At 34.2% G+C, this 26992-nt stretch overlaps 1 protein-coding gene across 1 annotated transcript in view; it reads left to right on the top strand.

Annotated features, from left to right (window-relative positions):
* FER (FER tyrosine kinase) overlaps window positions 1-26992 on the top strand; it is a 531690-nt gene that overhangs the window by 390008 nt on the left and 114690 nt on the right. The window contains exon 17 of the mRNA XM_077138656.1: window positions 20733-20856. Within this exon, the coding sequence (XP_076994771.1) occupies window positions 20733-20856 (124 nt within the window). The remainder of the gene's footprint in view (window positions 1-20732; window positions 20857-26992) is intronic.

The raw sequence follows: 26992 nt of genomic DNA, 5'->3' as shown, positions 1-26992 counted from the left end.
GTATTCACTAATATTAGCAAGTACTTCATTTAACAAAGGATGATTATAAGTTTAAACAAACAAAATTAGTGAATTAGTAACTCCATAGTATTCTGTACATGTAATGATATGTCTTATATATGAATTTAAACTTATATCTCAATCAAGTTTTGCTAACTTAACTAAAATCAGTTTTAAGTTTCAAATGTTGGATATATAATTAGTTTTCTAACTTTTCCTGTGTCTTCTCTGTAACCATCCACCCCACCCCCATTCCAGATCCTTCAACCTATCCTTACTCTCAACTCTCGTTAGTCTTTCTTAGAGCAAAAGGTAATTTAAAAGATTCTGATAAATTAAGACTTAAAATTAATATAAAAAATTGAACTATTCTATTAACACCATTACTTGCCACTTTTCTGTTTTTATGCAAGCACAGTATATTACATTACAGCTTGCTGTGAAACTGATCCATAAATCAATACCAGAAGTATGAAGGCACATCTTTTCTGGATATTTCATTGGCTAGAAATATCTTAGAATTGGCATTTGCTTAGCATTTTACTTTTATCCATCTGCCACCTAAAAGCAAACAAATTAAGGTAGAAAACTAATCAAAGTTAGCTTGTTATAAACATATTCTGTAATAAAGAAGAATATTATCTTTTCCTCAGTATGAAATAGTGACTTCCACAAAATATAACAAATTTAATTGGTGTGCCAGTTTGAAAGTGTTGTGTACCCCACAGAAGCCATGTCCTTTAATTCTGGTTTAATTTTGTAGGGTGGAAACCCTTTCGATTAGATTATCTCTACAGAGATGTAGTGCTCCCAGCTGTCGGCTTGACCTTTTGATGAGATTATCTCCATGAAGATGTGTCATGCCCAATTGTGGGTCTGGCCTTTTGGTTAGATGGATGGTTGATAAAGTCCTTTGAGGTGCAAAAGTTTTTAATTTTGATGAGATCCCCATTTATCTATTTTTGGTTTTGTTTTTGCTTGTCCTTTGGATGTGAAATCTATGAAACCACTGCCTAACATAAGATCCTAAAGATGCTCCCCTATGGTTTATTCTATGTGTTTGATAGTTCTAGCTCTTATATTCAGATCTTTGATTCCTTTTGAGTTGATTTACATATGTGGTGTGAGGTAGGAGCCCTTCTTTATTCTTTTCCAAATGGAGAGCCGGTTTTCACAGAGACTATTCTTTGTTGTTTGAAAGAGAGTATTTGAAGAAATTATTTTTTTACCATTTGAGTAGTCTTTGCCAAAATCAGTTGGCGTTAAATATGAGGGTTGACTTCTGAGTTCTCAGTTTGATTCCATTGGTCTGTGTTTTCTGTCCTTGTGCCAGTAGCATGCTGTTTTTATTACTGTGGCTTTGTAATAAGTATTAAGATCAGGAAATATGAGTCCTTCAATTTTATTCTTCTTTATCAAAATGAGTTTGACTATTTGTGTTTCCTTACCATTTCCATATAAATTTGATGATAGACATTTTCGTTATTACAGAGAAGGTTGTTGGGATTTTTATTGTGATTGCATGATATCTGTAAATCATTTTGGGTAGAATTGACATCTTAATGATATTTAGTCTTCCAATCTATGAACAGAGACTATCCTTCCATTTATATAGGTCTTTGATTTCTTTTTTTTTTTTTTTTTTTTTTTGCAAATATAAAATTTATAAAAGTGTCTCACGTGACCGCAGGAACACAGAGTCCAAAATCCACAGGGCAGGCTGCGAAGCCAACAACTCCGATGGATGGCCTGGATGAACTCCACAGGAGAGGCTCACCAGCCAAAGCAGGAATGCAACCTGTCTCCTCTGAGTCCTCCTTAAAAGGCTTCCTGTGATTAGATTTAGCATCACTAATTGCAGAAGACACTCCCCTTTGGCTGATTACAAATGGAATCAGCTGTGGATGCAGCTGACGTGATCATGACCTAATCCTATGAAATGTCCTCATTGCAACAGACAGGCCAGCGCTTGCCCAATCAGATAAACAGGTACCACAACTTGGCCAAGTTGACACGTGTCCCTAACCATGACAGTCCACCCCTTGTCAACTTGGCACCTATATATATATCACCTTAAACCATACTTAATTTCCAAATGAAAACAAATAAGCACACATTTTTTTCTTTTACCCGACAATACTCAACTGTCCTGCATATAACTGGAAACACATTAAATCTCTCCAGAATAGGGTGCAAATCCTTGGGCAACATTCATTCTTAAACTTGATATCTTACAACTTAAATAGTATAACATGAACAAAACAGCATTACAGTCCTCGTTTCTGTAACTGATCACGTGGTCGAAGTCCATATTTATCACTACCTTCTTCCACTACCCATTCCATGTTCCCTTTACCCTCAGCAAGCACTTCAGCTGGCTGTTGTTCTTTGCCTGGTGGGGTGACCCAAACCTTCTTTCCTGAAGTTTCAGAGCCATTTGTAGTCCTGCCTGGACTGAAAGAAAGTTTCATCAGATTTAAAATTCTTGGTTGATAGTTGTTTTCTTTCAGCACTTCAAGTTTTTCAACCCAGTTCCTTCTTGTCTCCTTGGCTTTTGATGAGAATCAGCATTCAGTCCAATCAAGACTCCCTTATATATAACACATTATTTTTCTCTTGCATCATTCAGAACTCTTTCCTTGTCTTTCAGTTTCAACAGTTTGACCAATATATAATGATAAGTTTCTTTTCATGTTTATCCTGTTTAGTGTTTTCTTGGCTTCTCAGATGTACATATTCTTGGATGTAGATTATTCACATCTTTTGCTGTGTTTGGGAAGTTCTCTGTCATTATTTCTTTGAATATTCCTTCTGCCTTTTTCTCTCTTTCCTCTCTTTTGGGGACTCCCATATAATTAATATGTATTATATACATTAATGGTACAATTAATGTCCCAGAGGTCTCTTATGCAATTTTTGCTTTTCATAATTCTTTTTTCCTTCTGCTCTTCAGTCTGACTCATTTCAATTATCTTGTCTTTTGTTTGCTGATTCTTCTGACAGCTCCAATATGCTGTTGAAATCCTCCTGGGAATCTCTCCATTTCAGTTATTATGGTTTTCAACTCCAGGAACTCTGTTTGGTTCCTTTTTTAAAATTTCTGTTCTTATACTGCTCATTTGTTATTTTCGTAACATCCCTTAGTTCTTTCTCTGTATTTTCCTTCATCTCCTTGAGTATTTTTGTTGTTGTGGTTTCCTTGAGTATTTTTAAGAACATCTTTTTTAAAGTCTTTTTTTCAGTTTGTCTACAATCTGGCCTCCTTCACTGGTGTTTTTCTGGATTGTTGTCCTTTACCTTTGGATGGGCCATCATTTCCTATTTCTTAACCTTGTATTCTTGCAGTCCACTGTACATTTTGATGTTTTAAAATATTGATTTTGGGATTTATTCCCTGAGATATGCTTCTTGATTTTTTTTAACTAGGTTTTGATAAGACAGAGATTTTGTTAGTATCAGCCATCCTATAAGGAGAATCTGTCCAAGGTGAATGCAAAGTACAGTCTTCTCCCATCTTTTCTGGGTCTTTGTTTGTCCTCGGCTTGTAATTGTTAGTTTCTTTAGAGTCCCCCTGTTTATAGGATTTTGAATACCTCCTCTATTTCCCTGGAGATAGACCTTTCCCCTCTTCCTGGCTTTTAAATTAGGTAATCCTTTGACCTAAACCACCCACCTGAATAGTGTCTTACAATGCTTTCTTCTGTCTCTGAAGCTTCTTTTACCTGGAGGGCAAATTCTGGATGGGGGTGGGGTGAGCATGGGACAGAGGAATTTCCCAACTCAGTCTTGCCTAGCCAGAACAAGGCCAGGGACCCAGGAAATGGGTACAAACCAGCTTCAAACTGTCCCTGGGAAGGGATCTGGAAGGACACCAGGAACTTCTTTCAAAGCTCCCCAAAGTTGCACTTTTTTGACATATCTAGGAGATACAATCTTTAAACTATCCCAAAGCTCTGTGGAGGCTTAGCATCTTTAAACTCCTCAGTTGCATTTCTCAGGGCACATTAGAACAATAACCACTTTTTTCAGGCTCCTAGAGATCCATGTTCAGTAATCAAAAGCTGTGATCAGCAATCAGCCATGCCCACCTTTGAGCACAGGGAAGTGAATTTTCATCCCTTTTTTTCACCAGGGAGCTAGTCAGGCCAAATCCCACAGCAGCCTGCTGCAAGAATGGGGAATGGGCACTGGTACCCTCCGTATGGAGAGAGCAATTTCCCTCCTAGTCTTTACTGTAATCTTCCAGCCTCTTCCTCCTACTCTTCCTTGGATGCTATACAGTATTCTGCTGGTCTCTGGAGTTTCGAGATACTGTTTCACACAGCTTCTGCCTGTTTGATATCTGTTCTGGTAGAGAGACTTAATCTTGGTGCTTCCTACTCCGCCTTCTTCCCACAATCCTCAGGAGGCAGCCTTTTACACATGAGTTCTTAGTTTTTACGAGTATATTTTTTTCCAATTGGAAACTTTCAGCACCTATTTGAGTTTTTCCATTATGTATAGAGTTATTTTTCTTTATGGCTATTTTTTTCTAAGAATTTCTAGCTTCAAATAAGCCAGATTGAAGGAAATTAGCCAAGGAAAGGGGCTGAGATCAGACCAGGCAATGAGAAATCAATTAAATTTCAGAAACTAACATTTAAAGTTACCTTCTATCATGTAACAGATTAGTGACAGAATCTATTACATGATAATTGTAACACTAACAATATCTCTATTTTAATCTAAAAGGCATAATTTATTAGTGTACTCTAATAGTAGTAAATTGTACCTGCTTATTTTCTCTTGGACTTATAGCTTTAGCTTTGTGTGGTTATTCTGAATGGCTGCATTCTGTCTCCTGAAAGTTAGTGGCTACATGGCTAGCCCTAGCACTTTTTATAGCTTTCTGTTGGGTTGTTTTTCTCAAACTGAAGGTTTGGGGGAATTTCAACCGTAATAGTAATAACAACAATTTTAGTAACAATGGCAATAATAATAGCAAATATTCTATGAGTTATTTTCTATATACACAATTCTTTGATAAACTCTGAAACTTCATTGTGAGGTGGTTATTATTATATAAGGCCAGAAATGTTAGTGTTTTGTCTAAGGTCACATGGCCAAAGACATTATGCAACCCCAGATCATCAGTCCAACTTCTGTATCACAGTGAGCCTCTGAATGGGATGAGCCCGGCTTCTTCGTATCTCTTGTATTTGTCTATTCTTTATTCTCTTTCTTTAATATCAGCTAGTGTGTCTGCCTTGCATAAATACACCCTTTACTATCAGCTAGAATAGTAAAAGCAAGAATGAAACTGCATAGCACCTGATTTTACGTAGTGCTAAAATGAAAGATGTTGAGGAATTGTGGGGCAAAAATTTTTGTGAATTGATCAGAGAGGGAGGTGTTACAGAGAGCTATTCCAAGAAAAATTATATTTAGAGCACATTAATTGTAATAAAGTTTGCTTAGATTTTTAGGCCATCTTGATTTCTCCCTACTGTATAAATTAACTCCTAAATCCAATCTAACCTGGCCATTCAACCAAAAAAAAAAAACTTAAAAAAAACCTTAACTTAAATAAAGTGAAATAACAAAGCACATTTTGTAGCGTCAACAATTGCTGCATTTAGAATAATATTTTAAAATGATATACATTTTTTGCTAATGGAAATAACTTGCAGAAAACAGACTATGGAGTTTAATTTGTCAAAAATGATTCTTTTCACACCTTTAAAATGATAGTATCAGTTTGTTATGACCCATTTATATTGCAGTGCCTTTCAGAAACTGCCCTTATTACTAATAGAAGCAAAGCACTTATGTATAGCCACCCTTCAAGGCAGTGCTTCTGGTTTCCTCACCTTTTCTGAACAGTTGAGGTTCCATTGTCATTCACTTACACTCCTTCCCCTTCCATTAGTTTCACTTAATATCTTTAACTCACTTATTTGACTTTTCTTCTCCCATGGCCAGTTACCACTGTGCCTGTCACTTGGTTCACCAATGATAGTCAAATAGAAATTAAGGAACATTGGCAAAGGAATGAGTATCACATACCTCATAAACTACTTTATGTGCTTTTTAAGTTTTCCACATTTGACAAGTAAGACTTTATTTTTTTAAAGCACTTTTAAACTGATTTGTTTTTCACAATCATCTGATAAAGTATAGTACTTCAGTAGTACTATAATTTCCATTTTTAAGAGGAGGGAATTTTGACTCAAAATGTTCTTTAGTATAAGTATACAGATCAAAATTTTCTGAAATAAACTAGCCAGCACCAGTATCAGTTACATCTCCAAGCGTTGTAAAAGTCCAATTTGGGAATGCTTCAGAGTGACACAGCAACAGCTGTGTGAAGAGCACCAAAAGTGTAATACAAAAGGAGCAAAATTGAAGCCATATACTGATAGTGACATCTCTTTATAGCCTGTTATACAGCAAATAAGAGCTCAAGGATATGTACATAGAATCAATCCCCAAACTATTGCAACAGTGGTGATCTTGAAAATTACACTTGCTGTAAATTATTCACACAATTATTAATAATGAAATGATTGTTGGTAAACTCGTAAATTATATTTACTAATTATATTATTAAATCAACATATTATATAACAAATAATTGTGTTCTTAATAAACTTATTGCTACTTCATTACTAACTATTTTTTTCACTCCTCACTGGCAAGAGTGATTCAGTGTTGCATTTCTTATATTTTCCCATCTGTGGGTAATTTCTCTCCATCGGTCTTAAAATGAGTAGACATTGACTTCCAGTTTCTTCCTTATTCTCCGTCAACCTTGATAGGTCTGGAGAACTGAGCTAGACCATGCTACTAACATCCTTTTCACTGGGGCTTCCTTCAGGAAAGAGGAATGTGCCTTTGATTGGGTCTGTGTACTAACCCTTCCTTTCACATATCCAAGTGATGAGAACAAGAAGTTGATAAGTGTTTCACAGTAGACTATTGTAGAAACCTGGACTTTGTATATTGTTCCATTTATTTTCTTTAATTCCTCTCAGCAGTGTTTTGGAGTTGAACCTTTTATACAGCCTTTTAATTTATTCCTAAGTATTTTTGATGCTGTTATAAAGGATATTTTTGTGATTTCATTTTCAGTTGTTTTTTCTAGTACATGGAAATGTATAATTGATATTTTGATATTGACTTTGTATCCTATGACTTTGATAAATACATTGTTAGTTCTAGTAATTATTTTGTAGATTTGGATTTTCCATGTATTCAGTCATAGTCATCTATATAAGAGCTTACTTCTTTCTTTTTAATCTTTATTCCCACTTTTTCCCCCCTTTTTCTGCCTTATTCAGCCAGCTAAGAGATTCAATAAAATGTTGAGTAGACATAATAAATGCAGGCATCCTTACTGTGGTTATTAAGGGAAAACTGTTCAATATTTAGTCATTGAGTGTGATATTATCTATAAGTTTTTTCATAAGATCTTTTTAAGATCTAGGAAATTCTTTTCTCTACTTGGTTTGCTGAGTGTTTGCTTTTTTAGAATCATTAATGGATATTGAATTTTGTTAATGTTTTTCCTGTTTCTAGTGATCACATGATTTTTCTCCTTTTTTTTTTTTTGTTGATGTGGGAGTTGCTGTAGATTTTTCTAATGTTAAACCAAATCTCTGCATTACTGTGATTAAATCAACTGCATCATAGTGTATTATTATTTTTTCAAAATATTGCCGGATGCTATAGGTGATATAGATTAGGAAAATTTGTGGAAGGGTCATTGTTCTCTAATTTCATTTTCTTATAATATCTTTGTCAGGTCTTGGTATCAGGTCCTGTGAAGAATTGGAAATATTTCTTCCTCTTCTCTTAGAGAAAGAATTTCTTTTAAAAAGAGTTGGGAGGCCAGGCCACGGTGGCCCAGCAGGCAGAGTTCTCACTTGCCATGCCAGAGACCTGGGTTTGATTCCCAGTGTCTGCCCATGTTAAAAAAAAAAGAAAGAAAGGAAAGAGTTGGGAGCATTTCCTCTTCTCTCTTTTCTAAGAGGATTTATATAAGACTGTATTTCCTTAAATATTTGTACAATTTAGTGGTGAAGCCATGTGGGCCTGAAGTTTTCTTTGTAAAAAGAGTTTTAATTCCAAATTCCATTTCATTGCCAATATAGAAATTTTAAATTTTTCATTTTCTTTTATATCCATTTTATTTCGTTTATTTTGAAGGAATTTGTTCATTACTTCTCATTTGTCAAATGTATTCCCAATAACGTTCTTAATCATATTCCTCATTACACCTTTTAAATCTGTAGGGTATGTGGTGATATCTGCTTCTTTCTATTCTGGTAGCTGTACATTGTTTTTCCCCCTTTTTTTAATTGTTCAACCTTCCTCAGAGTTTATAAATTTTAATAATCTATTAAGAGAAATAACTTTTAGCTGTGTTAATTTTCTTTATTGTTTGTTTTTTATTGTTTTTATGTATCTATTCTTTGCTTTTTCCCCCCTTAGCTTCTTATTTTGGAAATATAAATCACTGATTTTCATCCTTACCCTTTTTTAATATGAGCATACAAAGCTATAAGCTTCCCTCTAGGTACTGCTTTGGCTATATATCAGAAATGGTGATTCTGACTCAGTATGGATAATTTTATGATTTTCCTTGTGTCTTTTTTATTTGATAATGGGTTATTTAAAAGTATGTTACCTAAATTCCAAATATTTGGGCATTTTCAAGATACATTCTAGTTATATATTATTTGTGATCAGATACTTTTGAAATTTATTGAGATTTGTTTAATTTACAAACACATAGTCTTGATGAATATTCTGTGTACACTTAAAGTGACTGTGTGTTCTGTAGTCATTGAGTGTTGATTTCTATAAATGTCTGTCAGGTTTAGGTGGTTAATAATGTTTATTAAAATTTTAATACTTAATATTTTTGTCTATTCTCTTAAGAAAATGAGTATTGAAAAAATTGATAATGATTATGTATTTATACAGTTCTCTTTTTAGTTTTGTCAATTTTTGCTTCATGAATTTTTTAAAAAATCATGCTGTCATTTCACATTGACTAATGGTTATGGATCTTCTATCATTTGAACATGTCTTGGATATATAATGGCCTTAATGATCATTTTCATCCTCATCAGAAAAAAAAACTTTGCATTTACCAATCCTTGATAAATATGGACCTTGGATATCTGTCAGCCTACAAAATTACATGCAACACATTGTGTGTATGTTCATGTAAGCATTTGAGGTGGATGAGATCCTTAACTTCCATCAGAGTCTTAAGAAATCCATGATTTTACAGAATATAAGAACTATTGCCTCATGAGTTTTTGGTCTTGAACCATCCCTGAATATTTCAAAACATGATTTTACTAAGTGTTATAGCAGTGTTTTTCAGTACTTGAATCATGACACATTAGTAGGTTATGAAATCATTTTAGTGAGTTTTAACTAACAGTATTAAAAATTAAGATAGGAAACATGAGGGTATATTTTTTCAGTTTTATATTCATACGAATATATGCATTTTGGGGTCACAATTTGAAATGTATAACTTAACTGTCCCTTCTGGCCACAGGTCTAGAGAATGCATTTAATCCTCAATTGACCCAGTTTCCATTTGAAGTGTTCCTTCTTTAGTTTTTAACTTCTGAAGTGGATAATTCAATCTCTTAGGTTTGTCATTTAAACCAGGCAGTAAGTTGCTAATCCGGTTTTTCGAATCCATATTGGTTTCTATCTGAGTTTTCAAGGTATCAAATTCTTGAATCATTAAAAAGCAAGATGGAATGGCATTTGTGATGATCAAGAATGGAAAATATTTCAGAAGGCCTTCTCCCTCTTAGATATGAATCATCTAAGTAGCATCAATTTTTAGGTGAAATTTTTATTTTATAAACAGTGTGGCTGAATATGGGGTTAGGGGCGAGAAACAGAAAGGAATTATGTGGAACTTGGAAAGGTACAAAGATGAAAGTTTTAGTCTTCTTCCATAGTTATTGAGTGCATAAAAGCGTTTATTGTTCTAAGCTTATTAGTACTTTTAAAAGTTTAGATATGGATAAATGATTGAGATAAATGCATTTACAACAAATTTACAAATATAAGTGTAAGTATATAGAAGGCTAATTTCTCAATTGCCTACTAGGTAGTACCTCTTTCTTGATTCAACCAATATTATCATTCAAGATGAATGATAGACAATTAAGATAGTCCCAGGTTGATGAAGCTTCAAGAGCTCCTTCAAAATAAGGTCAACCTCTGATAGAAAAAAAACACTATAAAAAGATACCTGGACTGAGACATGTGGATCACTTGAAATAACAGGTGTTCGAAAAATCATCAGTCACAAAGTTTGAAGAGATTCTGCAGTAAACTACTTTAGATTTCTGTATGTGATAAAAATTGTGTGGCCTTGCACCTCTGATAAGTGAAGGTGGCAGTTAGTATATGGCATGATGAACAGAGGCAATCAAGCTTCTTTGCCTTGGTGTCAGACAGTGGGTTGTGGTGGGGAGGAGATTTGTGATTTCTTTGTATGTGTTTATTTATGTATGAAATGTGATGTATCAGTCCTGGGAAATACGAGAAAAATAGCAGTAGGCACACTTTTTTTCTGTATTGGCCTGATAGAATTTTTAGGCTTTGCAGTCCACAGAATCACTCACAACTGTTAAACTCTGCCAGTGTCACATGAAAGTAGCCATGGGCAATGTGCAGAGGAGTGTGTCCGGCTGGTTTTCATAAAACTTTATTTACAAAAACAGACTAAGGGCTGGATTTGACCCCCATATGTATATTTGCATATCCCTGCCTTTAAATTTCAATAATCATCACCTTATTTTAAAGATAAAAGTAAGGTCAATCCTGTTCCTTCCTATTTAATGTGTAGGATGGATTAGATTACCTCCAAGGTCCTTCCAGTGCTGACATTTTGAGAATCTGTGAAAGGTGACATTGGCAGTTTACATCATGTCTGGCAAGATTATAACTGCTGTACCTTGAACCAGCAAGTTAAAAATGCTATAAGGTGTACTCTTTTATTTCATAGAACTATTATTATAACTGCTACTGATTTACAGAGATCATTGTGCAAAAGAGAAATGCAAAAGGTTCCCTGCTATTCTGTAGTGTTAGCAGCGCATAGCCATTAAGAAACCTCATCTGAAAAGACTGATGGTCATGTGTTAACACAAATTGGAAAAACCACATGCTCAGCTCTGCATTTGGCCTAACCAAATTATGTTACTTAGGTAGCAAGCTGTGCAGTAAATGCTTCTTTAACAAGAAAATGGTATCCGGAAAGCCAGTATATTCTTGGAATCATTTTCGGTTTTTCGGTCTTTCCTCTTCCTCATCTTTCCCCACAAACTGACCTGTTTCTCCTTATTACTGAGTCTTTTCAGATCTATCCTTTGAGTATCCACCAATGGATAGTTCTTAGTATAAACCCTCATCACCTCACTCAGGACTTAGTGCACTGTCTTGGCAGTTCAGCTGTCATAAATATATTCTGCATGCAGCAGCTATGTTGTCTGCTTCAGTGCTTGTATTGGTCCTTTTCTCTTCAAGAAATGATTTGGCTTCCATTCTATTGTATCAGTATATTTTGTTTCAAGGTATACAAGTTGAGTCAGCATTCATTGTTTATACACATAATACAGATTTTTTTCTTCCTTATTTTTGACGGGAAAATACTTCCCATCACTGCTTGCTAAAGAGCAAAATATTTTTTATAAGAACTCTGAACAATGGAACCCCCCCAAATAGCACTCTATAATTTAATAGTTGCTTTGATTTCTAGCCTATATTTAATATATAACACAACTAAATTAAAGAAACTCTCAAGAAACAAACTGATATCCTAAAAATCAAGCTTAATGAATTATACATTCTATAGATCACTGGGGACTGATATCTCTTAATTAATAAAATTTGAAGTTGTTTGAACATAAATTAAGATTTCTCCATGATACAATGGCAAGAAGTCATTAGAGGTAGAGCCTTGATGATCCCTTTACTCCAATTGCAATTTGATAAATTAGTATTCTTGTTTACATAATAATTTGAGTTTAACATGATCAGTTCCTTAGAGCCCCATTAACACCGAAAGAACAGTTAAGATCAAATATCCATAGCATGGATTCACAGCAATCTTTTGAAAAACAGCTGTTGTTGAATAACATTTTATCCTCTTGTTACAAGCTGGCTACAGACAGTAATTAGCACCTCTATTTATTGCGTTTGCTACTTGTTCCAGATATTTAATATACATTATCTTCTTTAATTCTCAAAATAACCTTCTGATATTGATATTATTATATCCATTAGGAATCGTTGAGTTGCTGGTACAGAAGATATATAAAAAAAATTAGAGAGAATTTAATAGTTCACTTAATTGAAAATTCTAGAGGGAGGTCAGACTTCAGGCAGTGTTTGATCCAATGGCTCAAACATGTCCCCAAAGACCAGTCCCTTTCCTATACTGTTCTCTGCTTTCCATGATACTGGCTTCATCCTAAGTTTGATACTCCATGTGGTGCTAAATAAAGTACTTTTTAAATTATGATTTTTTAGTTGATATATATTCACATACCATGTAATCATCCAAAGTGTACAGTCAGTGGTTCACAATATCGTCATATAGTTGTGCATTTATAATCCCAATCAACTTTTTCTTTTTTGTTAAGAATAACATATATACAAAAAAGCAATAAATTTCAAAGTACAATGCAACAATTAGTTGTACAACAGATTTCAGAATTTGGTGTGGGCTGCAATTCCACAATTTTGGGTTTTTACCTCCAGCTGCTCTAAGATAAAAAGAAATATCAATATAATGACTCAGCACTCATACTCATTTGTTAAACTCTACCTTCTTTGTTTAACTCCACCATCACCTTTGATCTTTGTTCTACTCTTTCGGGGTATTTGGTTATGCCCATTCTAACTTTTTTTAGGTTGGAAGGGGCTGTCAATAATATGGGATAAGGGAATGGGACTAGTTGATGTTCTAGAGAGGTTGGCCTCTCTGCATTTTAGGATTTATCTGGTGCAGGGACCCATCTGGAGGTTGCAGGTGTCTGGAAAGTTATCCTAGTGCGTGGAATCTTTGTAGAATCTCATAGAATGCACTAAGCGTTCTTTAGGATTGGCAGGAATGGTTTTAGTTGGGGGTTGGCAAGTTATGATAGGTAACAATATCTGTAACTGAGGCTTGCATAAGAGTGACCTCCAGAGTAGCCTCACGACTATTTGCACTCTCTCAGCCACTGATACCTTATTAGTTATGCTTCTTTTCCCCCTTTTGGTTAAATAGCATTGTTCATCTCAAAGTGCCAAGGCCGGGCTCATTCCTGGGAGTCATCTCCCATACCACCAGGGAGACTTTCACCTGTGCATGTTATGTCCCACATAGGGGAAGGACAGTGGTTTCACTTGCAGAGGTGGGCTTAGAGAGAGAGAGAGGCCACACCTGAGCAACAAAAGAGGTCCTCTAGAAGTAACTCTTAGGCATACCTACAGGTAGGGTAAGTTTCTCCACTACATACATAAGCTTCACAAGAGCAAGCCTCAAGACCAACGTATTGGTCTATTGATTTGGTTGTCCCTAATGTTTGACATAGTATCAAGGGTTTCCCTGGTGGTAAAGTTTAATAGTTCCATATTTTTTCTCCTATCCCTCAAGGGACTTTGCCAATACTTTTTGATCATCTGCTTATGATTTTCTAGGATGTATCCAGGTATAAAATTAAGCTATACAGAATCAAAGACCCTCATTCTTATTCTGAGCTCCCTGTGTTTCGATTGTTTAAATGATCTATCCATACAGGTTGAGTTAGATTATTTGCTATAGAAAATTTAGGTTCTGGACAAAATAAACTTTTCTTCCTTTGTTCTCAAAGAGTAGGTGCTAAATGCAGTTTTGTTTATTTCTCTCAAAAGAATAGTTTCTTTTACCCTTCAGTGTCTCTTTGCATTTCAGTGGCCTGAATTAAGCCATGTCCCTGTCCCTGAACCAATACTTAAGCAAGAGAATGGTCTTCACTTAACTGACTTATGCTAATCAAAGTATTGTTGAAGGTGAGGTTAATGCCTTCCAAAATTGAAAAGGGACAGTTCCCCGAGTAAATTTGGAGTGAGTGACAGGAAAACAGATGCTGTGCTACAAACAACCAGCCCTTACTACAACTCTTTTCCTCATTTAACTTCAGCAGCAAAAGCAATTAATAGTAGTATCATGTGTACTATATGCTAGTGCTTCAAATACATTTTGACTTCAAAAACCATCTTGAGAAATACATGGTATTAATCCCTCTTGTACAGAAATTTAGAAAGATTGAACAACTTGTTCGATGGCACATAGTCAGACCTGAGTCAGTCTGATTCCAATACTCACACTCTTTTCATCATGTTCATGTGTCAACTTAGCTAGGTTATGGTGTTCGGTTGTTTGGTCAAAGAAACACTGAACTGATTGTTACTTTGAGAATATTTTGTGGATTTAAATTGGTCAGTTGATTGCATCTATGGTGCATTACATCCACAGTTAACAAAGGAGATCGCCTTCAGCAATCCCAAACAATGAATTAAAGGACTTAAAGGGAGAATTGATATTTCAGCAGTCAGAAAAAAGAATTTCTGTCTCCACTTCAACCAGCCACCTTCTCCTTGAGAATTCATTGAGAATTCCTAGGAGTTCTTAACTTGCAACTTGCCCTAAAGAATTTGGACGTGCCAGTCCCCAGGATCACATGAGCCAATTCCTGTAATACATGTCCTGATATTTACATATGTGTACACATACATATAAATATACATGTCCTGTCAGTTCTGTTTCTCTGGAGAACCCTAATACACCATATCATGCTGTTTTCCTAGTACACCGAAAGTTGGCTATAAACCATACTGAGTATTGTCTTAGAAACTTGTCGTTGTAGAATTCTAGGAAACAATCCAACTTATCTTGACTTAATAGATAGTATACCCATACAGAAATAAGCCTTATTAAGACAGGAGTTCCAAAAGGAAAATTATTTGTTTTTGCTGCTTTGAGCACCAGAATCCTTACTGCCATGGTCAAATAAGTACTCTGTGTTCTGTGTGTGCATACACATACACACACACACATATATATACACATATATACACATATTGCATATATTATTGTATATATCACAAATTCTAAGCCAAGTTCTTTAACTTGGCACTTAATGTAAATGACAAATAAGAGGTGAGAGAGACAGACCCAACCCTCTAAACTAACCTCATAATGAATATTAAGGAATATATTGTCTGATATGAGTCTCTAATTCTTCACTTAATGGTGATAATCCTTAATTAATGTGCCTAAGGAAATATTTCTAGCCCAGTCAGAATTATTTTTCCTGAGTAGCCTACCTTTATTTACATTCGTTATCCCCCTGGGAAGTTTACTTTTTATTTCTTAAAACTTGCACTTATCCAAGACTGGCACTTTCAGTACTGAAAGGCTCAGGCTTTCACTGTTAGGTCTTCCCTACTGAATCATAGTTATTTCACTCTTACCCAAGTCCGTACTCCCCTCCTAGGCTCTACAGGAAGCTGACTAGGACTGCAGACATGTGTAGCTCCTCTTTACCTAAGGCCACTGTGGCTGTACTTTGCTTAACTATAAATTGGAAATAATTTAAAATTAACTTTCCTAGATTTTACGATTTTAAGCAAATTACTCTAAGCCAGAAATATTGGTGGAATACTTATAAGATAATCAGGCATTCCTACCTCTGTTTCTTTGGCTGTGTTACAGTATTTGGAAATAACTGTATATAGTTCTACCTTCCTGGCACTTTACCTATATTGACTTGGCATCACTTTCCAGCCAAGAATTTTTGTTTTCTTTTCTTTGTTTATTAATATATTGTGCATTTGTTGCTTCACATTCTTACCAACCTAGGATTGTGTCTTTGCAAATCATTTCTTAATATGTAATTTGTAAAGCAGTATTATTATACAAGTGTCAAGATAAGCTCAGAGTCTGAAATGCTCTAAATTTTATTGTTGCAGTTTATAAAAATTTATGGTATCCATCAGGTGCTGTTAAAAAAAAGTGGAATGTGATCCTTTTCTAAATGTTTTAGCTTTTAACCAGTACTTGAAAAGTGCAGTTCTAACTACTAAGTTTAAATTAATTGGGAATAGTCCCTCCCTTCATCTGTAGTTTAAATATAAGCTGCAAGAGTAAGGAGCTAGGTACACGTGTTCACTCATTCATTGAAGAAAGTTGATTGAGGCGTTGTTACAAGCCAGAAACTATGTGATAGCCATTGGAATTATGTTGAACAATAGAGGCACAATTCTGTTAATAAGGTGTAAAATCTGGCTCAGGGAGAGGGTACAGTATGATTATTATGAAGGAGTAAATTTGAAAAGGACAGGAAACAAATGGAAAAATGCTGAATATGAGCTAACTTTGGAAAGAGATTATATCAGGATGCCACAGAAAGAAACTTGGTGTTGTGTCCTATGCTGTTTTTGAATCAGTCCAGAAAAGCTCTTTTCATTTGAAAGTTATTTCACAGTTTAAACAGATGCTTATGTAGTTTCAGAACTATACATTTTCTAAAATAGACCAATATGTATCTAACAAAAGAATTAATATATATGAATACTTGTCCAAGTAATAACTTGAACTAAATATTGATTTCAAGTCTATTTTAATAAGCAGTGTTGATCCCTGATAAAGTCAAAAAGCTAATGGTAGCTTTGCTATTTATCGTTGCATTTACAAGTTCAGATTTTTAAATTACGCTTGTGGAAATTATTTAAATTATCCTAGTAATTTTGTAATTTTGGTATTCTCTTTAAAAAGAACAGCGAAAAAAAAAATGTGTGGTTTTTTTTTTTTTTAAAAAAACATATAGCTTATTGGTTTTGTAACTGACCTGCGAAGATTTGTGTGACACTTGATTTGTGCATAAGAGAAGGTTAGAAAAAGAGAACACTACAAAAAGAGTTAGGCAGGTGTTTATTTTCTAGCTAGTCTCATTAAAGAAAAAGCTATTAAATCCTCACTTCTAGAGCTTTTCTATTTAAGGAAGCCTGGATTCCCCGTGAAGAAGATAAAAAAAATAGTTTAGGAAATAGCAATTAAAATGCTAATCCCTGTTCCAAAATTCTGGCTTAATATCTGGGGGCCTAATAAAAAGAGAAGTAAGAATGATTATTTTTAGAGGGCATTTATTCTAATATATCTTGTTTTTTAATGCAATTTTGATATATATTCACATACCATATAATTATCAAAAATACACAATCAATAGCTCACAGTGTCATATAGTTGTGAATACATTATCACAATCAATTTTCTTATATTTTCATTATTCCATAAAAATAAGAATTAAAGTAAAAGTGACAAAGAAATCCCCAAACATCCCATATCTCCATACTCCCTATTATTTTTTTACTTTTTTGTCTTTATTTTCTTATTTATCTGTCCATACACTGATTAAAGGGAGTGTCCATCACAAGATTTTACAATCACATGGTCACACTATAAAAGCTACATAGTTACATAATCATCTTCAAGAAACAAGGCTACTAGATTACAACTCAAAGGTTTCAAGCATTTCCCTCTAACTACTCCACTACACCAAAAAACTGAGAAGTGTTATCTATATAATGCATAAGAATAACCTCCAGAATGACCTCTTGTCTCTATTTGAAATCTATCATCCAGTGAAACTTTTTTGTTTCATTTCTCTTCCCCCTTTTTGTCAAGAAGGCTTTCTCATTCCCATGTTGCCAGGGCCAGGCTCATCTCCAGGAGTCATGTGTTGCATTGCCAGGGAGACTTACACCTCTGGGAGTCATGTCCCACATAGCAGGATGGGCAATGAGTTCGCCTGTGGAGTTGTCTTAGAGAGAGGCCACATCTGAGCAACAAAAGAGGTTCTCTGGGAGTGACTCTAAGGCATAATTCTAAGTAGACTTAGCTTTTTCTTTGCAGGAGTAAGTTTCATACCAGCAAGCCCCGAGACCAAGGGCTTGACCTATTAAATTGGTAGTCCCCCAATGCTCGTGACACTATCAGGTCTTCCCCACTTGGGGAAATTTAATATTTCCAAATTTTTCCCAAGTCCTTCAAGAAGACTTTGCAAATCATTTTTTTATCATCTGCTTAGATTACTCTTACACATATCGGGGCATCACACTAATCTGTACAAACCAACAAGATCTCACTCCCTATTCAAGGTTCCATGTATTATGGTATTTGATTAAACTTACCATACAAGTTAAATTAGATAGTGTGCTATAGAAAATATTAATTTTGCTCCTAATAAACAGAAGTTGAAGTTTAAAATACAGTCAGTATCATCATTTACCCTTTATTCTGATTTATCTTTGTCTTAACCAAATCAGCTTCATTCATAGCTCTAATTGAAGTCTGATATCTTTTTCAGCTTTTAAAATGCTTTATGGGTTAATGCTGACTTTCATAGCTGCAGAACTCTAGCTCTGAGTCTCAGGTGTCACACACATACCTGAAATTACCAAGGAATGAACAGGTTATACACAAAGAGCTCAGTATCTAAGACTTTAGAAATATCAGTTACAACTCCAGAATAGATATGACTGCTATAAGAACTTACAATCTTCAAACCTTTACAATAAGCCCTCCCCGATAACCTGTGATCTTGAATTCAGTTCTCAGAATTTGTACATTGTAGTTGTTCCATATGAAGGAGGCATTAGAGTATCTGTCTTTTTGTTCTGGCTTATTTCATTCAACATATCGTCCACAAAGTTCATTCACCTAGTTGCATGCCTCACAGCTTCATTCCTTCTTGCAGCCACTCAATATTCCATTGTATGCATATACCCCTGTTCACCCTTCTGTTCATCAGTTGATGTACCTTAGGCCATCTCCATCCATTGTAAATCATGAATACTGCCACCAGTGTGCAAATATCTATTCACATTCCTGCCATCAATTCTTCTATGTAGATACCTAATAATGGTGTTAAAGAATCATATGGCAACCCTATATTTAACCTCCAGTGGAACCATCACACTGCTGAACAGAAGGGCTTCACCATTCTACTTTCCTACCAACAGTGAATAGGTACATTTCTCTTTCTGCATTTTCCCCAACATTTATATCTTTCTGTTTATTTTTAAACAGCTTTAGTTATTCACTATACAATCCATCCTAGCTTTAATTATTCACTATACAATCCATCCTAAGTAAACAATCAAAAAGGAGAAACACCACCACCTCCAAGAATCCCATCCCCCTTTTTATATCTCCCTCTTATTGCCATTTAACTCTTGTATAATGCCTTTGTTTCACTTAATGGAAACATTATAATATTACTGTTAACTATAGACCCTAGTTGCATTAATTATATTTTTTCCATACACTATCCCATTTTCAATGTCTTACGCTGTTGACATTCATTTATTCTTCCTCATGTAAAACATTCTTATATTTGTACATTTAATGATCATTGTCTACTCTAGGTTTTACTAAGTTATACAGTCCCAGTCTTTTACCTTCTGTCTTCCTTCTAGTGTCATAAATGCCCCTAGCCTTCCTCTTTCAACCATACTACCGCTCAGCTTTTTTCCATGTACTTACACTGTTGTGCTACCATCAGAGAGTATTGTGCTATCCATTTCTACATCTTTATAATTAATCCTGTTGAACGTTCTGTACTCCTTCAGCATAAAATACACAATATCTACCCTCTTTCTACATCCTGATAACCTGTGTTCTCAACTTTAACTTTCAAAGTTCACTTGTTAATGTTAGTTCATATTAGTGAGACCATGCAGTATTTGTCCTTTTGTTTTTGGCTAACTGCATGGAACATAATATCCTTAAGATTCATCTACGTTGTTATATATGTCATGACTTTATTCTGATGTTTCATATCTTGTTTTTTTTTTCTATTTTTGCTCTTACCAATAGTCCTCATTTTTATACTCTTCTCCAGATCTCTCTCTCCTGTCTTTTCCTATCTGCCTGTGGTGCTCCCTTTAGTATTTCTTTATCAGTATGTCTCTTGTTCACAAACTCTCACAGTGTCTGTTTGTCTGAAAAATATTTTCCTCATTTTTGAAAATTTTTGCCACATAAGAGTTCTTGGTTGACAGTTTTTCTCTTTCAATATCATATATATGTATAGATATATATGATACATATATATCTATATCTATATATATATATATATATATATACACACACACACACACACACACACACACAAAAATGCAATCTGGGCCAGCAGCTAACTCTCATTAAAATCATAGCATTTTTTTTCCTCTGTCTGATTCTGTCATCAGTGAATATATTGTTGGTAAGAATATTTTTTAAGCAATCAATGAATCTAATTACTAATCCAGTATCATTTACTTTTTTGTTTTGTTTTGTCTTGTTTTGGTATTAGAGAAAATCAAATCCCTTAGAAAATATTAGCCAGGCAAATTGATGAGAAATTATGACAGAGGAAAAGGTATGACTTGGATGGAATATTATTATGCATAAGTAATATACATTGTGAAACACAAATAAACCATATCTAGGAGGGTTTATAATGTCTGCTTTCTAAAAATGTGTGTTCTTTTCCTATTTTCTTCATCCTCATTTCAAACAGATTGAGGGAAAAGCATGTCCAAATGTCTGTAATGTTTTATGTCAGGTATTTCTAGTAGTCAATAAATGTGACTTTCATCATCATTTTGTCTAATTGTTCATGTGTCAATTCTTCTAGGAGGTGATTTCCTCTCCTTTCTGAGAAAGAAGAAGGATGAACTAAAACTCAAACAGTTAGTGAAATTTTCATTAGATGCTGCTTCTGGTATGGCATATCTCGAGAGTAAAAATTGTATACACAGGTAAGGAGCACATTTTTTAAGCATTTTTCATTTTTATTAATAGAATACTAGATAATTGGTACATTTGCCACAATCAACAGTAAACTTCTCTCCATATATGTGTATGCATATATAATCTTATTGGTTTTTATATTTTGGGTAAAAGCATTATTTGCTAAATATTTGTATAGTTCACAAAAACACTTTCTCTCTTTTCTTACTTGAGATAAATACTCCTAATTAGGCAGTGACTTGCCCACTAATTAGAATTGTTCTATTGTAATCATGAATAATATAGTGATGTGGGATGAACCAGTTTGATAATATAACCAGCTAGTTACCCTAACATTATAGCCAAATACAATTGTTTAATGTGCTGCCTATTCTCATTTTCCAAAGAGATGGAAAAGGATGATCATAAAACAACAACTCATGACAGTATGACCAAGGGTAAAAGATTTTAGAATTCGAGTTACTTCAAAAGAGATTTTTACCCACTTTCTCTTATTATGCTTGTTGACTTTGTCATAATGCCTATAGTTAATGGCTTTACTTACTTGTATCTGAAATTGTTCCTTAATGCCAAGTGTCAGTGCAACTTAAGATGTATTGTAGAATTGTGTCCGATTCTGAATATAACTAAGAATATATAAGCAAAAGGAAATGGAGAAGCAATGCAGTTTTATACACTGGAAATAGCATATAATACTGTTTAATGCTGAGCAGGGTTTATTGTCATATTGAAATGCTGTGGACTTTATCCAAGCTGATTTAGTCATTGAAGTATACTTTACGCTAAAGTGTCTCATTACACAGCCTTGACTTAACATGCTAGCAAGATTGGATAATTACGTCATAAAAAAGTTTGCTTCACCTGAAGCTACTTGATCTCATTGGATGGTTCTGACTCATTTTCCCAAAAACTTTTGCTGAGTGTTCAATTTCATTTTGAAACTAAAATTATGTACTCTGTTTTAAATATGATTTAACAGTTGCATTTATTTTAAAATATGTTTCAATAGGGATATTATTTCTCTGAAAATTAAGATAACTAAAGCTAAACCATTGTCATATTTCTGTTTTGCTTTCTATGAATAGAGGGCAAATGACATTATATCCTTTTTTTTCATTTTATACTTTTTTAAGTATTTTATGAAATATTTGATTTCAGATGAGAGTTGCATTACCATTAATTTTGTTAGTGGGAAACACTTTTTATTATAAGCAACCATAAAGGGTTTTGCCCTTTTTAAAGAAAAGTCTCTAATTTTTCTTACTCAGGTCTTGAGCCTACTTTGGGTTTCAAATTCTGTATTAACTTCTCTACTGTAGTAATTCATTATTTCCTGTAGTTGTGTTGTGTTTTGTTTTGTTTTGTTTTGTATCATTGGACCACCTCTGGTTGTAAACCATAATAAATGCACATCATTGAAACTATTTCAGTAACTTGGCAGTTACCGGTAGCATTCTTTAATTTCTGGTTTATTGTAACTGAAGGAACTGTTGTTACAATTCTTGCTGCTTTTGTAGTGATTGCGTTCCTCGCGAGTGGATGACTTTTTTTAAAATGCCTATATCCTCAGCATGGGAACTTTTCTAGATTATAGATGGTGGCTTTTAAAAATTTATCCCATTCACCACATCAAATATTATTTGCTTTAAATTTGTTTCCCCATTTTGCTTTTGCGGACTTTTTATTCATTCACAAACTTTTAAGACATCCCCTGCTTGACCACATATCTTAGTAGGTTGTGCCTAAATCTGTCCCACTATCCTGCTGGGTAGATTTCCTGATTGGGCATCTTGAACAGCACCATCGAAAGCAGATGTGACAATTAGGTTTCAGCTTTAATGCCACCTCCCAGTAATTGCCAGTGGCTCTCCATGGTGACTGTTGAGAAGGATTCTAGGCTCAGCTACAAACAGTACGGTGATAGATGAGTCACGTCTGCCCAGAGCTGACAAGTGTTAACACTTACCCCCAAATGTGTCATTCTTGGCATAAAATATCTTTTTTTTTTTGGTATTTTCAAAACCTTATCTCACCTTTTTATCTTTCTGATGATTTTCCTTACTAACCATTATATAGAAATAATATAATCTTTTGGTATAATCACTTCCACTGATATCTTTTAAACTATTGCTTTTCTTATTTCCCTTGTTATTCACAATTCCTAGATGAATTTTATGACATAACTAGCCAGTGGTCTTCTGTTCCTCTTCAAACTTATAGACAATTTTTTTTAATTCATTTTTTTTCCCTTTTCATTTAGCCCCTCACTAATATATGACATTGTTTTGAGAAAATAAATCATTCTTTGTACTGAATTTCCTACAGCAGTAAATTGTGCTATAGAACCTTGTTCCTCCAGGCTACCCTGTGGAATTATGTTTCTGGTAGCAGTAGTAATTGCCATGAAACTTTAGTTGATTTATAGTGCAAAGTCTATGTTCTACAAATCAAATAAAATTTTTAAATATGCTTTAAATTTTATGAGCTCATAAATTTTATCATGACTGATTATGGACCACTGGAAATCAATATGTGAAAATACTTCTAATTGGCTGTACCCAAAATAGTATCTTAACTCTGGGGGACAATTTTCTTTCTTTAGCTTTGTTTTGTTATTTTGATAACTATGAGAAGAGAAGAGCAGTCTGCTCATTATTGAAAAACAAAATTGACAGCTATGAAATAGAAACAAATAATTGCATAAAGAAATGGCCAGCTTTTGGAAAATATTCCTGGTATAATTTCTATTGAACTTCCAGGAGTGTTCTCTTAACTGAAACGTTTTCTGTTTATAGTTTGACATTTGCTAGAGATTTTGCTTTTAAGTTTGGTTTTAATCAAGTGCATTGTTTTCATAATTGTTATAGGCCAGTGTGAAATGTTTCTCCTAATTGTACTTTTCTGTGATTCTGGAGTACACTGATAAACTTCAAGTGTATGTATGTGTGTTAACTTATAAGGTCTGTTACCACACTATTGGGTGTTACTGTATATAGACTCTACAGAGTATCAAATCTGATTGATTTTAAAGTTAAGAGAATTAAAAGTTGCATTAAACTAGATTTTAATGGTAATGACCTTTATGGTTTTATTGCTGACGAATCCTTCTGCAAGATTTTTTTTTTTGGTGGATTTATTTCTAAAAATCTGGTTTAGTGTCATAATCTTTGGTATCCGTGGAGAGAGTAAAGAGAAGATAAACGCTTTATTGCCGTGTATTTCACTTACTGACCATAATCTATAGGAAGTTTTTAAAAACTTTTCTTAATTTCATCATATTCTCTATCATTTTTAGTACCAGGGAACTTATTCTCAGAGGAGTGAATGGAATGTGATTTATTTTAAAATCTTGAATTGAATCTTCATTTTTTATTGTTTTTTCCACAAAAATGTTTCTGTTATGGAAGCAGGTTAACAACTCTGCAAATTAAAGTGTATCAGACCACATTTATTTTACTCTTTAGTAAGGTTTTACCTATCCTTTGAGAACATTGGTATTTCCAGTACTTCACAAATGTAGACAGTTGAATCTTTCAAGAGTTAGAGTTTAATTTAAAAGGATGTTTTATCTATATTTTACAGACATCAACTCATTAATTATGAATATCATTTGAATTAGAGTCCTACTTAGCTTCTGCATAGCTCTGCCAGAATTGAAAGTATGATTTACAGTTCTAAGCACATACTATTTGTGTATACATGCATTCATTCATTCATTCATACATTCAACAAACATGTCTTAAGTGGCAAGGATGTGCCAAGTACTATATGTTACAAGTACTGACTCATATTAAGATAAAAAAGCTATTGTTAACCTTTTGAGGCACCGTATATTAAAAGGGATGTAAAAGAATATAAATAATTAAAATCTAATATGATGTGCCATATAGGCATATATTAAAAGTTCTATGGATCTGCAAAAAGGAGAACAATTCATTCTGCCTGGGAAATTCAGGGAATGTTTGCAAAAGATCTGGGCCTTAAAGAATGAATGCCAGAAGGATAAGTAGAGAAAGGTTTTCCAAATGGAGTTAGTATGTTCTTAATTTAGTACTGGTTTATAGGCTGAGTCTTGAAGAATGAACTGTAGTAGTAATTATATTAGAAGAGCTAATAAAATAAACTCACAGAAATCTACTTTTTCCACAACCTAATTCCAAGAATAAATGCTTACCTTACTGATAACAGTCAGGTAATGATAAATGTAATGCCATGAGTGTTAAATGTATGCAAATTTAAATATTTAGCCACTATGGAAGTGGTGAACATTGAAAGGAATACAGCAGCTTCTGCTCACAGCTAGCTTTCTGTTATCATTATAGAGTACTTTCAGAATTATACTATCTATTCTGGTAGATGGAATCATGTGCCATACAAAGATAATTCAAGTCAGAAAACCAGTCCTGCAGGTGTGATCTTATTTGGAAGGATCCTATTTGAACGAAGCCAAACTTACTCAGGGTGGGCCTCAGTCCATGTGTCTGGAGTCCTTGTAAGCAGAAGAAATTTGGGTGCAGTTCAGATTCTCCAGAGAAGAATAGAGAGATCGCCATGGGATGGGGACAGAAATATATACTACAAGCCAAGGAACCCCAAGAATTACTGGCAAGCCAACCCCAGAATGTTACAGATTCTGGGAGAAAGCATGGCCCGTCAGTGCTTAATGTTGGACTTCTAGCCTCCAATCTTTTGGCCTATAAACCCATTTTTTTAAAGCCAATCAACTAGTGTGTGGAACTTGTCATAGCAGCTCTGGCAAACTAAGACGTCCCTAGTGTGCTTTCATGTTGCTATATATATAAAGAATCAAAAATATTTTATTTGGAAGGCACCATTTTCATTTACTTATTCAACAGACATTAAGAGCCTAATCTGTGCCAGGAGAATGAAAATCCATAAGTCCCTGCCTTCGGATGGACATAGAAAAACTCATAATGAGGCAAAGAGATAATTACTTTGGTACAAAATTCCATGGGAGTAATATTAAGAATGTCTGATAAGACCTGTCAGTTTGGGGACACTGGGGGCCACCAACAAAGATATGCAGAGGAAGTAGCATTTGAGAGACTTGGTGGATGGGTGTGTCTTATTAATAGAAGGGGAAAGAATATTACAGCTGAAGGAAAGTTGAAAGTAAAGTTGCAGTGCTTTGCTTAAGAGATCATAACTTAATCATGGAACTACAAAGAGTTTAGTATTGTTATAATGAGTAATCCAAAGAAAACGGGTTAGTCTCATCAAGGGTCCTGTTTACCACTTAATTTGGCTAAACTGGGGGAATATCTAGCTAAGAAAGTTGAAATGGACAAGAAAAGTAATTTGAACAATAGTTATAAACCCTGAAATATATAATCTTATGAAAATGTATAAGTATAAGACCAATTTTATTTTTAAGTTTTGTTAAGAAAAGCTAATTTAGGAAAGCTAAGTTTGCCCAGAAAGGAACAATATTATTTTACTTAAGTATATACTAAAAGAAGATTTATTATGAAATGATTTCTAATATAGTCCAAGCATATATACTTTCTTTTCTTTTTCCCGTGGGCAGGCACTGGGAATCAAACTAGGCATATATACTTTTTAAGATAAATGGAATATGCTGCTTCTATTTTATTTTTATATTTTGTGGCTTCATACATTAGAAAGCTAAAGATTTGGTTTGATATTGGTCATTTACCTTTTTCTCGGTAGTTTTTGAGGATTTTTCTATAGTTTTTTAAACTGTAATTGAGTACCTAGTATCTGAGCTCTTTCTAAGCCAGCAATAGCTGAAAAGTATTCTTATGCTCAGGGATTCTTTTTTTTTAATCACTTAAATGGTAAGATAAAGACAAACTAAGCAAAATAAAATATTTTCTTTGATGTTTTTAAACCTTCATCAGTTCTCTCATGATCTGCCATATCCTCAATAGAAGGGACCTTAAGTTTACTTTACAAGATTAAGTAACAGGCCCAGAGAGGTTCTGAAGGCCACCTAGACAGTTCATGGCAGGACCACTGCTAGGTCTTAGATGTGCTAACTCCATCCTGTCACAGTCCCAGTCATTGCAGTGCCAGTGTTTAATTCTGACTCATTCAAGTATTGGTAATTCTAATACCTAAAATTTGTTCAAAACTAGCTGAGTGCCAGGCACTGGGATAAGT

The sequence above is a fragment of the Tamandua tetradactyla genome, chromosome 21, assembly GCF_023851605.1.
Source record: "Tamandua tetradactyla isolate mTamTet1 chromosome 21, mTamTet1.pri, whole genome shotgun sequence".
Lineage (NCBI taxonomy): Eukaryota > Metazoa > Chordata > Mammalia > Pilosa > Myrmecophagidae > Tamandua > Tamandua tetradactyla.
This window is presented reverse-complemented; position numbering and strand designations above follow the sequence as displayed.